The sequence below is a fragment of the Chaetura pelagica genome, unplaced genomic scaffold, assembly GCF_000747805.2.
Source record: "Chaetura pelagica isolate M959 unplaced genomic scaffold, ChaPel_1.0 scaffold180, whole genome shotgun sequence".
Lineage (NCBI taxonomy): Eukaryota > Metazoa > Chordata > Aves > Apodiformes > Apodidae > Chaetura > Chaetura pelagica.
In genome coordinates, this window is record NW_009951794.1 from 894,974 (window position 1) to 908,000 (window position 13,027).

The 13,027-nt window shown below is 40.0% G+C and overlaps 1 protein-coding gene across 1 annotated transcript in view; it reads left to right on the forward strand.

The window, feature by feature from the left end:
- The first annotated feature begins 598 nt into the window (after window positions 1-598).
- The window catches only part of NARF (nuclear prelamin A recognition factor), an 18,666-nt gene continuing 6,237 nt past the window's right edge, over window positions 599-13,027 (forward strand). The window contains exons 1-9 of the mRNA XM_010007189.1: window positions 599-691; window positions 1,417-1,560; window positions 3,206-3,338; window positions 4,571-4,705; window positions 8,644-8,762; window positions 9,616-9,745; window positions 10,444-10,516; window positions 11,918-12,055; window positions 12,410-12,567. Coding sequence (XP_010005491.1) covers window positions 1,486-1,560; window positions 3,206-3,338; window positions 4,571-4,705; window positions 8,644-8,762; window positions 9,616-9,745; window positions 10,444-10,516; window positions 11,918-12,055; window positions 12,410-12,567 — 961 coding nt within the window. The 5' untranslated portion in view covers window positions 599-691; window positions 1,417-1,485. The remainder of the gene's footprint in view (window positions 692-1,416; window positions 1,561-3,205; window positions 3,339-4,570; window positions 4,706-8,643; window positions 8,763-9,615; window positions 9,746-10,443; window positions 10,517-11,917; window positions 12,056-12,409; window positions 12,568-13,027) is intronic.

The window sequence follows — 13,027 nt, forward strand, 5'->3', positions numbered from 1 at the left end:
GCCCTGCCCCGCAGCCCAGCCCCGCAACACAGCCCGGCAGCCCAGCCCCGCAACACAGCCCGGCAGCCCTGCCCCGCAACACAGCCCCGCTGTGCGGGGCGGCCTTACCGGCTGCGGGCCGCGCTGGGGCCGCACGGAGCGCCGCGGGCACATCAGCTTCTGTGCTCGGCTTCATCTTCCCCTCGGGACTGGAAAAAAAACCAACAAACAAACCCGGTCAGAGCTGTAAAACTGAGGGATTGTTTTCACCGTAGCCAATGGACTTTGAATACCAGGCGTTGCATGTCAATATGTAGATGTATTGCTGCCAAAACTGTGAAAAAAACCCAACCAACCAACCCTGGTTTTTAGTGGTACAAACAGTACTGACCGGTGAGTGTGTTTTGTGTAATGCCTGTATTACCCTGTCAGAGCTGTAAAACTGAGGGATTGTTTTCACCGTAGCCAATGGACTTTGAATACCAGGCGTTGCATGTCAATATGTAGATGTATTGCTGCCAAAACTGTGAAAAAAACCCAACCAACCAACCCTGGTTTTTAGTGGTACAAACAGTACTGACCGGTGAGTGTGTTTTGTGTAATGCCTGTATTTTGTTATGTTTTGTTTCAGGAATGCAGTAAAAAACAGAAAAACGATGATACACAAAGTACATCTGTTGATGCATTGAGCTCAAATGATGATTCTGAAGAGGTAATTTTCCTGCTAAAAATGGCAATGTACTCTCATTTGTGCTCTTTTCTGTACCCAAAGGAGGTTATAAGTAAAGAACTTTCTAGTATTAAAAATAGCACTAATCAACAAGCAGTTGCTAGCAATTAGGAACAGCTCAGATATCTCATGAGAATCAAGACTATAAAGGTGAAATTAGAAAAACCCTTATTATGTCAACACAAACCAGAAACTCCTCCTTCCTACAGATGAGCTGCCAATGGTACTGTAGCCAGAAGTATGACTCTCTTGATCATACAGTACATGGTCAGTGTCACTGCAGGACTGCATTGTGTTTGGTTTGTGTCTTAGTAAAAAGCCAAAGCCATCTTGCTGTTACGGAGGCATCTGGCTATTGGAGAGCTTCAAGAAAGTTTTCTTAATTGCTTGCTAAGTCCATGGGGACAGTCAGATCTGAAATGCAAAGCAAATCAAGTTACTAGAACATGGACTGGGCAGTTAAATTTAGATTGATGTTTACCCTTAAACATTTGGCAATTTCACAGTAATAACAGGAGCAGAGCCATGAAGAAGGATGGAGTATATTGTTTTGTTTACTTGTACATCATGTTGGATGTTACTAAGTGTCATGGATTGCCTTGTTTCAAACAAAGCAGTGACTGCATGTTTCCTCTTCAGCTAGGTCATTGCAGAGGTCTTGAAAATGGATGGATTTATTAAATACTTGTTTGCTTTTTCTCCCCCAGAAGAATGAGTTTCATACATTGGCTAATGCTAAAATACTCCTTAGCGACTGCCTAGCGTGTGACAACTGCATGACATCAGAAGAAGGAGCCAGAGTTTTCCAACAGAATCAGAAGGAGCTCTTTCGTATTCTTAACCTTAATAAGGTAAAGTAACACAAACAGCAACACACCGTGTTCTGTGAGGAGAAGGCAATTACAGAATGACTAAGCAGCTTGATTTTCCAAGGCAGATAATGTGAAGGTTTGTCAGGATATACTTTTTCTAAAGAGGAAGTGATAACTCAGAGCAAGATCAACATTCAAGTACTTAAAATAATTTTGCACTAGAGAGGCAAGATCACAGCATTTAATCTAAATGCTAGAGGGAAGGTACTGCCTCCTGCACAAGTCAAATATTTTGAAAAATGTGACTACCTCATTACTGGTAATAATAAATACACCTGCAGTTCAGTTTATGAATTCATACCTTAGTTACTAGGACTGTTCTGGGTGTTTCTGGTGCCAGTGTATCCACATAATACAACACTATGAAGGCAAATTTTTGAAATTAGAATTGACTTTAATATATATTTCAGCTGACTATATTTGGAACAGATTTTTGTGTCCAAATTCTTAGCAGAACTTAGAGAAGCATTCTTTTCATGTGTTATTTTCTGCTGAGATCTGGATTTTCTGAAAGGTAGTTGCTGTATGTTTAGATCCTGCTATAGAATTCATTATTTTAGTTCTGCTCTAGAGTTTTGTGTCCTTGCTCAGTGTTCAAAAGCTACCAGAATTTATGCTTTTTCTCAATCTGTATCTAAGTATCATAAGTAAGAGGATTCATTACACAGTGATTCAGTTTGCTTAGAACTAGTTTAGCTCTCTGTACAGTATGATGCTGTACATGAGGAAAAGAGAAGGGAGGAAAAAAAAAAGGGTCACATGGATCCTATTAAGAGAGCCTGAAATCTTTGATAAGGAGGCAGCCAGGTATGTTAATCAGAACTTTGGGGGTCCAAAAGAGGACAGTGAGCAAGGGAGATGCTTTTCAGGTAGGCACAGGCTCTACTTGAATGGTCATTATGCAGCATTTAGGGTGTGCAGTCAATGGTCTCCAACCTTTTTAGGGTGAGACTTGTCTGTGGCATAATCCTGGTTTGTCTTCCAAGGGTGCCACTGGTGTGGAAAATGTCCCAGCTGAAGCACAGATTCATCTGCAAATAAGTCTCAGTCATCAGAGCTTTAAAACTGCACACCAGTTTAGGTATTTTCTAAGGGCTCTTCTTCAGTGTCTACAATTTTGTTGAAGGTCCTATCTTGCCAGTTTCCCTCAACAGCCTCAGTGATAGAGACACATGAGCCTTAACAAATGATCAGATCTGTAATTGGCTGGGTGGGATTTGTAATTTCAAGTGCCCATGCTCCTGTAAGCATTGATTAATATTTATATTTAAAGCTTTTTTCATATTTGCTAGAATGATTTATATTGTTAGAACATCACAGATGCTGAATCCATCTTAATTTTCGTATGCCATTAGGAGACTAACTACAGACTTGTCCTCTGAGGGATGGATTTCCCTGAATTACCTCAAGGAAACAGCTACAGAGATTAGAGATGAACAGGGTCAGAGAAACATCCTGTCCTACCCTTAGAAAACTTGATAGTTGTTCCAAAGCGGTTTTAATGATATGGCCCAGTGAAGCATAGGGCACAGGAATAACTAGAGGAGTGGAAAATTGAGGGAAAGCAGGGAGCTGTCTCCTGTTGTAATTGCATATCTTGTTTTCTTTTTGTTTTGTTTACTAGAAATGTGATACCTCAAAACACAAAGTGTTGGCAGTGTCTGTATGTCCTCAGTCTTTGCCTTATTTTGCTGCTAAATTCAATCTCTCTGTGAATGATGCAGCCAAGAGACTCTGTGGTTTCCTCAAAAGTCTTGGTAAGTTTGGGTTTGTTATGATGGTAGAGCAGAAAGGGGAGATTATTTTAAGTTTCTGCTTCCTCAGCAGAATTATTTGTCAGGCAGTCATCAAGTGCCATTGCACAATCTAGTTTAGAGCTTGAAATATGCAGTGTGTTATATTGATGGCAGCAGTGTGACATTCACCAGCTTCAGAAATGGACTGGAGGAACTAGTGTGTTGGTAGTAAAGGTCACAGAATAGAATGACATTTTAGAGCTGTCTTCAAAACCCTCACTACTGAGAAATCAAGGGGGACTTGATCATGAGCTTCAGTAAGATTCCACCTTATTTTGTAGTTTGAGGGAGGAGGGAATTCTTACCTTAGGTACCTTCCAGTTCTTTTGACACATTGTATCCCTAGAAAATTCTCAGTCTCCTCTTTTCTGTAATTTGAAACTACATGCAAGAGCTCTTGCATTTGCCTGTTCTATATTAAAGCTCTATTTCCTTTGCTCCCTATGCTATACATGCAAAGCTATATTTAAAAAAGAAAAAGCACTTTGCTTGTAGTTTTGTGGTTGTATGTACTTGAGGGAAGAAGGAAAAGGACAGTAAGAAACCTACAAACAGTTGCCCTTTTTTTTCCCCCATTTTTTCATAGCTTTTATGCTTCTCTGTACCCAGTAAATGTTCTTAATCTAGGAGGAATGTAAGTTGTGGGCCCCAGTTTTCTTAGAATGCCTTGGTTATCTGTGCCTCACTGGCTGCAGGGACATGCTGCTGAACAGGCAGACAGGCTCTCTGCTCTGTTGGTGATATCTTTGTGTACCTTTGCAGACAACTCCAGCAGTAGAAGATGTGTCTCTCAGCTGGATATATTTTTTTGTGGATAATGATATATGACTTCAGCATGTCCTGAAAATAATTTTTATTTTCAAGACCCACTGCCCATAGCTCAGGAGTTGTGAAATCCCATTCAGTTAAAAAGCAAACACATGCTGCATAGCAAGCTTCTCATAAGGAAGCAGAAAACCATTTGAAATGTTGCTGGTCAGCATTAGCATGTTGGTCGCATTTTAAATTCATGACATAGAAGAAAGCTGTTCAATATATGGCTTCTAATTTTCACTCTGTTTGTCACAGTTTGGAGAGGGGGAAGAATATACCCATTGACTGTTCAGGATTTTCTGTAGACTTGGAAAGAAGCCTGCAAGATGGAAACCATTTCTAGTAATTCACTTTTTCTTCCTTCCTTCTTTCTTTCCTAGGGGTTCATTATGTATTTGACACCACTATAGCTGCTGATTTCAGTGTCCTGGAGAGCCAGAGGGAGTTTGTGCAGCGATACCAACGGAGGAACCAGGAGGAGCATGCCTTACCAATGTTTGCCTCTGCTTGTCCTGGTGAGAACTGATTTCTTCAACCTTCCTGCCCTTCAGGCTATTCTCATTGGAACTGCCAAGGCACTAAGGAAAGGGTGGTTTCATTTGGGAGCCTTACATGGCACACAGCATTTTGGCTTTGCTCTTGAGAGACCCCAAATGTCACACTCAGTACTTGTTACCAGCAGTGCTGATAATCCCTAATGCATCTAAGTGCTTTGCTAGATGATCCTGTTCTTCATGAGCTGTTGGGAGCACAGGATTTGTTTCCAACAAGCATCATCAGCTTTCCTATATGGAAGTGAGGTGCCACAGCCATAAACATGACCCATGCAGACCCTGAGCAGGTGTGATTGTGCTGGGTGAGGCACATGCTAATTCAGCATAGGGCCCTATACAGTCAGGCTAATGTTTGTGGTATTTGTCAGTCAGTTGGATTTCCCATCATTTCTACAGAAGAGGCATATATTACATACAAATCTCTGAGTAATGAAACTGAGGTTCAAGAGCACCGAGTTTTGTGTAAGTCCTTAGGAGAAATGAATCAGAACTAGAACTAAGGAGTTAATGTCTGCTGCTTCTTGTGTGTCCAGACCACAAAGTTTTAACAGAGTTTCCTTAGTGAAAAGAACCTTTACAGAACTTTGCTTAACTGATAAAATTAAACCACAACCTCAGTTATCATAAGCAAAGTTTTGAACTTACCATTTGAGCCTGGAGGAAAGTAGCAAGTGACATTACTCTTAATGATTATGATACGGTTATGTCTAACATTAAATAATTCCCACCTGAAATGTCACAGACTTGACTCACTAAATGTCTCACTTCTGAGAATTTTGCAGCTGAAGACTTGGTCTTACCACAACTGAAAAGCTGTAGAATATTCAGTCATTGTTTACTTTTTGCGTTTGTTAGCACACTGTAATTTCAACTTAAGTATGATAAGTCACATTACTAAAAAAGAAGTATCAAAAAGGGAATAAAACTCCTTCACCTCACCTGCCCTCTCAACTCCACCATAGTAAGTTCATGGTGTTGCTTTTCAAAAGGCTAATAAAAATACTTATTTCTAGCTTTGAAATAACTGATTGTGTTATTTAATTGTTGCAGTTACAAGAGTGAGTTAGAGTATGCACTTAGTGATCCCCAGAATCTGTTGTTACTGATTTAGAGTTCTTGAAATTAGACTCCTACTTTTGTTAGTTTTGTTTATTCTCCAGTGGAAGTATCTGGGTTATGCTTGAAGGAACTACATATATGTATCAAGAGGAAAAGTATACTTTTTTTTTCCTGTTATCTTAGTGTTACTTCCTATCTTCAGGACCAGACATACCATCTGTTGGGTTGTTTTTTTCCATTTAAACCTGTGAAGTTGAAACAACCCACTATTACTAAACTTGTTGCACATGGTTTATCTAAAATTCAAACCCTGGGGATTTCTTTTGGAACTTCTGAGATAATCTTTATTTTTTTCCTCTAGAAAGAGAGCTCAGATTATCTGCTGATCTCAGTGGAAACGTTTTAAAGTAGCTAATGGAGCACTTTTCTTGTCTGTTCCACAAAAGGTAGTTTCTGTTTCCAGTGCTAGTTAGTGTTAGCTGTCTGCTGTGGTGTGCATGTTAGCAGAAGCACAGGTGGAAAACTGAACTGAAAGATCACTGTAAACCCATTCCAAAAGCATCTGATATTTCATTCCTCTTATTAAAGACAAAAAAAAGATCAGTCATCTTTAAAGCAAGGTCATTCACTGTGTCTCCTGACTTGAATCATCTGGATGCATTTTCTGTTCCTCCTTCTCCTTCCTCTCTCTACCCCCCAGGCTACATAAATTTCCCAGAAATGTTGTTTACTAAGGGTGTTTTTGCAAGTATTTACACAGTGATTTGTAGGGGTTTCTTGTTCTTTGGTGTTAACACAAGCCAATACATGGTCAAGAATCTGGATTTCTGAAGGGTATAAGGCTATATGAGGGCATATGTACATTGATATAAGAAGGGGGTATCCTTAGGCTTCCTTCAGCTGTGGCTCTGGAATTCAGCTCTGTTAATGAGGCAGAAACAACTGGGGTGTGTGTGAGGCAGATAAATGCCTTGTGTTGCTCCTTCACGAGGCTGCTTGTATAAATAAACAGTGACTAATGGTCATTGTGGAGCTTGGAACTGCTAGACACTTGTTCTGTCTACTGCAAGGAAGGAAACAATTTAAGAAATGGCTTTGGGTGATACCTGCCAGAAGGCTCTTGGGATTTAGTGACATTTCCTTACAGTTTGTGACTATATCTGAAACATTCAAATTCTGAAAACCAGCCTCATGACAGGAGTGCTGTGGTGATGAATGGTAATCATGGTTGCAGTATCAGGGAAAGACCTTCCAGAAATGCTGCTGAAGTACAAGGCAGATTGTTTTTATGAACTGTCCTGATTTTATCTGAAGCTCAAGTTCTACTTTGATACCACTTGAGACTAAAGCCATTTACAGGACACCATATTATACAGAATATACTAATATGGCCTTTGTACCAAGCACCAATAAATTAAGTCCTTTGTTGCAGGTAATATCTTGGACTTAAAGTCCCAGTTAAAGTTGGACATTAAGCCAACTTCCTATTCAGAGTTTAGCAATTCAGCACAGTCCTGACATGTAAATCTATGGTCCTTAGCTTTTTCTACAACAGAGATGAATGCCTGTTGAAGATGTATGTCTTTTATGAGATTCTTTCATGGACACTAGTATCTGTTAACCTTGAAGTCTGTATTTTATCAAGAATTGGGAATATTAAAGAGTTGGAGGTTCCTCATGTTTCCTAACACACTTTCTCATTTTCATTAGTAAATTGTATTACACTGGGAAAACTACTTCTTTGCCATAGAGAGGCAAACCATCTGAAGACCACTTAGATGCAAGTTTTGTGCTAGTGCTGGCCTTTGTGGCAGCATTTTTACTTACACATCTATGAACACCTGGGAATGTTTAATGTCAAGCTTAAGGATTAACTTACAGGTTTTGCTTGATCTCACAGCAGTTTTCCTACCATGTAAGCACTGATCTGTTTGAAGGTACAAGGCTTCACTGTGCTACTTTTCATTTTTTCTTAGCACACTTCCTTAGAAGGCTGGGCCTGACACTCCTCACAGTTGATGTTCTCAGTATGTGTAGGTGAAGCAAAATATTCTCAGTCCTTGCTGTGAGGTGCTGGGCTGTTCTTTTCAGTAAGAGTTACAGTGCTTAAGGAAGAATTGCATACCCTGAATATCTTGCTTTGCTAATTTGTCAGTTCTTGTGGAAAGTGGGGAATAATAGAACTACTCTGGCTTTTGGGGGTGGTGTGAATGTACATAGCCTGTCATGGCTGAAATGCTGAAGGAGGCTGGGGAAAGGGAGGAGGTGTATGGAGTAACTAAGGGAGACTTCAGTTGGTTGCTGTGTGAGTGGTTGGGGGTATGTGGGTGTTTCTAAAGGTGTGGCTACTCTAACAATAGTAAAAGAAGCCATTTTTTCCAGGCTTAATCCATGTGCACCTTGTGATAATGCTTTCATGTGACCCTTGTGTTCTCCAGGAGGCAAGCTGGTGCTTGGATATTAAATCTCAGGAAACAGAAGGTTTCAGTTAAGCAGCTGAACAGACTACATTTGTATTTGGTGATCCAAAGGCTGAAATCTAGGAAGTCACCTTATTCTTTGTTAGCTGGGATTCTGCTTTTTCTGCTTTGCTAGATCTATGCATGAGAAAGGGTGTAACAGGCCATGAAGTTCACAATGCCTTCTGGAATTAAAGACATAGTGAATTATTGATAGCAACTGTAGAGCACTATTAACAGAGCCTTGAAGTGTCCTACAGTTCAAGGTGGGGCTTCTAGCCTATACAGAAATGTCCTTACTCCTGTGAAGATGCCTTCATTTTTAAGAGCTGTTCCGTAACTTCTGCCTTTCATTGCCTATCTCTGATACTGTGTTTCCAGGTTGGATCCGATATGCTGAAAGGGTCCTTACCAATCTTGTCACCTCTCACATTTGCACTGCAAAGTCTCCACAGCAGATCATGGGCTCCCTGGTGAAGGGCTACTTTGCCAGGCAGAAGGTAGGTAATTCTGATTGACTTTTATCATTATACTTATCATTATACAGTATATATTTACTTCTGTAAAGATGGGCTAGTAGGTTTTAATGCTGAAATATAGATCTTAGTGTATTATAAAGTGATAAAGCATCTTCCTGAATTGTTTGTCTTTCACTTGAAAAATAAATGGTGCTCTGCTGCTATATAAGTGGCCATGACAAGAAGAATATACAATGAATCTCACTGCATGTGGTGCAGTGTGAGCTGGCAGCAATTCTTGTGCTCCTGCTGCAACACAGATTTAGATATTTGTGGATAAAATTAAATCTAGGGTGGCTAAAGGGATTCTTGTTAAATGCTGTCTGTCTAGTTCTTTAGCACAGCCAAAAGAGGAGCAGAGGAGGATGGTGTAGAAATTGCCCTGTTATCTGGGACCAAATAAAGCATTGTATCCTAGAAACTAAACACCCCATCTCCTCAACTTTGGATGCTGAGGAAGTTGATTATCTTTTTTACTGTCATTCTTAAATGTAACTGCATCCATGTGATATAGGAGAGCACTGCTGTCTCCACAGAGAGAGTTCTGAAATTCTGACTTGAATTCACTTTAAGGCAGTCAAAAGCTGCAGAAAATGTGGTCTGAAGGAGTTAAGTAAAAGCTCCAGCCAGAATGACCTCAGTGTTTGTTGTTGATGCTTCGTGACTTCTGGCAAATCCCTTCATCCATGTGCAGCAGCTGTTAAATTTACGTGCTAAGGGTTGATTACTACTATGACTTGCATAGACTTCATGATGTTATTTTCATTCCTGTTGTTTTTCAAGCTGTTTTTTGGTTTTCATGGAGTTCTCATGTGCTCTCTCCTGTGTTCCACAGAACTTGTCTCCTGATAAAATTTTCCATGTGGTTGTGGCGCCTTGTTATGACAAAAAGCTGGAAGCCTTGCGGGAAGACTTCTATATGGCCTTGTACAATTCACAAGAAGTTGATTGTGTTCTGACATCAGGTTAAATCATCTTTAAACTTATTATTTATAAAGACTTATGTGAGTCACTAGTGTTAGAATAATCTTGATCCCAGATTTTGCTTTTTTTCAGGGCTGCTTTATTTGTAAGGTTGTTTTTTGCTTTAAAAATAAGTGCATGGTTTTGTGCTGCTGGTAGTACAGGTGTTGTACAGGGAGGGCAAAGCAAAAATTACTTCTAAGTTGGTATTCATCTGAAGAAAAGATTCAGGTGTTTGTTTTTGTCAGCCTCTTGAAAAAGGTGAGAGTTATGCACATTTAAAATCATGGCACTATTTAAAATAATTGTTGTGCTTCTCATTATTTTCTCTCCACTGGGATTACTCAATGTTCTAAACACAAGGCACCAGTGGCATTTTTCTCTGACTCTTGTCTTTAGATTTAGCATCCAAACCACGTATCCTCCCTTTTTCCCCTGCAGTGTAGAAACATATTCAAAGCTTTGCCTAACAGAAGGGCTAAGGACAGTATGATGCAATGTTTGGAGCAAGCTGAAGGCTCTTTTCTCCAGGGCTGGAAGTGTCAGGCTTCTCAGTTACTGGAGAGAACTGACCCTAGTGAGAACTGGAGGTGTGACTGTAAGCACATGCAGGTGTTGGGATACTGATTGCTTAAGCAGAGGGACAGGATATGTGTTTTGCTTTGATGTTGAAAGTAAAATGTCATATGTTTTCCTACAGGTGAAATTGTCCAAATAATGGAACAGAAAAATGTGTCAATGAAAGATGTGACTGAAGTACCTGTAGATAGTTTGTAAGTAGTTTTGATGTGGATTGCTTCCTTGTCTTGATGACAAATGACAAAACATTGGAGCACATTCAACATACATGTAAACTTATTTAAAGAATGTTTCTGCTTTTGAAGGAAAAAAGCTTCTGTCAAAACCTGAGTATACTGCAGCTCCATCCTTTATACAGTGGCCAAAAACCCCAAAGTTCTCTTAGATGTTCATAGCTATATATAAAAGTAATGTGAAACATAATATAAAACTATATGCTGTGTAACTACAAAGCAGATGATGTGTGGCAGCAACTCCTATCTATTGAATTCTTTAAAATGTTTGATTTTTGAAGACTTGTGTAGCTCCTTGTTTTAATGCAGTAATACTAGATTTGACTGTATCAAGTCCACAGCTTGCTAGTAAGGATGACTCTCAGGATGTGGACACCCTTCAGAGCTCTTCTGTGCTTGAGCTTGCATAAAGTCTTTGCCCCTCTCCAACTGTCTGGACTCACAAAGATGCTGGGTTGCAATCATGGGGTTTACCATCTGTTCTGTGCTTTCCTCTCACTCAGAGCAGCATCCTGACAGTAGATTTCCACTTGCCCTTTTTCCTCTTGTTCAAGTAGAACTCATAGCAGTAGCACCCTTTCAGGGAATGGTTATTAATTTTCAATCCTGAAGAGAACAGCTGTCAGGATGAGATCAAATGGGACCATGTTTTAGATGAAGTGTAGGAGATTAATATCATAGCATTGAGGAGGTTTTGTTGACTGCCTGTATGGCTGGCTCAGAAGCAGCACTTACGTTGTTCTTATTCTCAGCCTTGGTTACAAGGTCTTGCTACTCACTGAGCTTTGTTCAAGTGTGACAGATGCTACTTGGTCTCTTCCCAAAGCAGTGATAGTGGAACAATAAACATGCTTTCTTGCACAATATAGAAAGCTCTGGAAATGTTTTTAAATCCTTTTCCCTTTCAGTTAGTATCCTGCTTGGACCTTGTCTAGACTGGAGAAATTTAAGTGGTACCATGGGAGCATTTTCAGAGCTGTGCTTGTGGTGTAGCCCCTGTGGTTACTTCTGCCAGAGATTGCTACACAGAATGAGAATTACAAAGAGTTCTTGCAGATTGATTTCTAAATCAGCCTGTACAGTGTAAGAACAATAACGCACCTATTTTATTGGATCAGTTTATATTGGAAAATGTTCATTTTTAAAAAGCCTAATCTGATGATAATGGTTCAAGCTACAAGACCTGAGGATGTAAATTTTTGCTCTTCTGGGGTCTTAAAAATAAATTTAAGCTGTAATAAAAATGCTCAGACATTCTCACTGCTATAAAAACTCTTTGGTGGGGGAGATGGGGAAAAACATACTCATTTATTGAAGTGAAGGAATGAAATTTTAGACTTGATCTTTCTGTTGTTTTATAAGGTTTGATGAAATAAAGGAAGGAGATGTAGTAAGGCATGATGGGAAGAGATCTGATGGTTACCTGGAGCACATTTTTAAACATGCTGCAAAGGAGCTTTTTGGAATGGATGTCAAAGAAATCACCTACAAAGCATTAAAGTAAGCCAGTTTTGTATCCTTGTTATGTAGGCTGGGCTGGTTGATGCTGCAGTGAACTCTAAGACAGGTATTGCCAACCTGCCTCCTTTGCTGATAGGCAGGTACATGTTATAAATCTGTAAACTGTAAAGCCTGCTAGCTTTAATTTTATTTAAACTTAGCTGCCCTTAAAAATTAAGTGTACTTCTATTCTGAAAATAATTTGCTTTACTCTGTTTAGGAGCTGGAAGAATTCACCTTAATATCACCATTACCCTTGTTCTGCTCTCTTTGGAGTCTCTGAACTCAGCCTTACACAATTGGATCATCCTGTGGGTAATGCAGGGATTTAAAATTCTCTGTGTGTCTTTATAGGAACAAGGACTTTCAAGAAGTTACCCTTGAAAAGGATGGGGAGACAGTGCTGCGTTTTGCAGCAGCTTATGGCTTTAGAAATATCCAAAACATGGTTCTGAAGTTGAAAAAAGGAAAGTTTTTATACCATTTTGTGGAAGTCCTTGCCTGCCCAGGAGGTAAGAATACTTGTGGATCCACAGTTGTTCTGCAGGCACACCTTGATCCTCAAAGGGAGGTGGCCTTACAGGCAGCACTTCATTGAATTGCCTTGTGATTTTCTTCTTAATAATCTGAGATGCTTACAGACATGGACAGTCCAGAACACCAATGACTTGTGCAGGGTTGGCTCAGAAATGGATTGGGTTTTCTAAAACTAACCACAGTGTTATTTGCTTTCTTCTGACTTAGAAATAAGTGACATCATGGCCCTTGGGATCACTTCAAATGTCACAGGAACTACTCTGAAATGGTGATTGTCAAGGGCAGGAAAAAGCAAGGAGTGGAATTAGAACCATAGGATGGTTAAGGGAAGGAACCTTAAAGATCATCAGGTTCTAACCTCCCTGCTATGAGCAGGGACACTTCACACTAGACCAGGCTGCACAAGCCTCATCCAACCTGGCCTTGAACACCTCC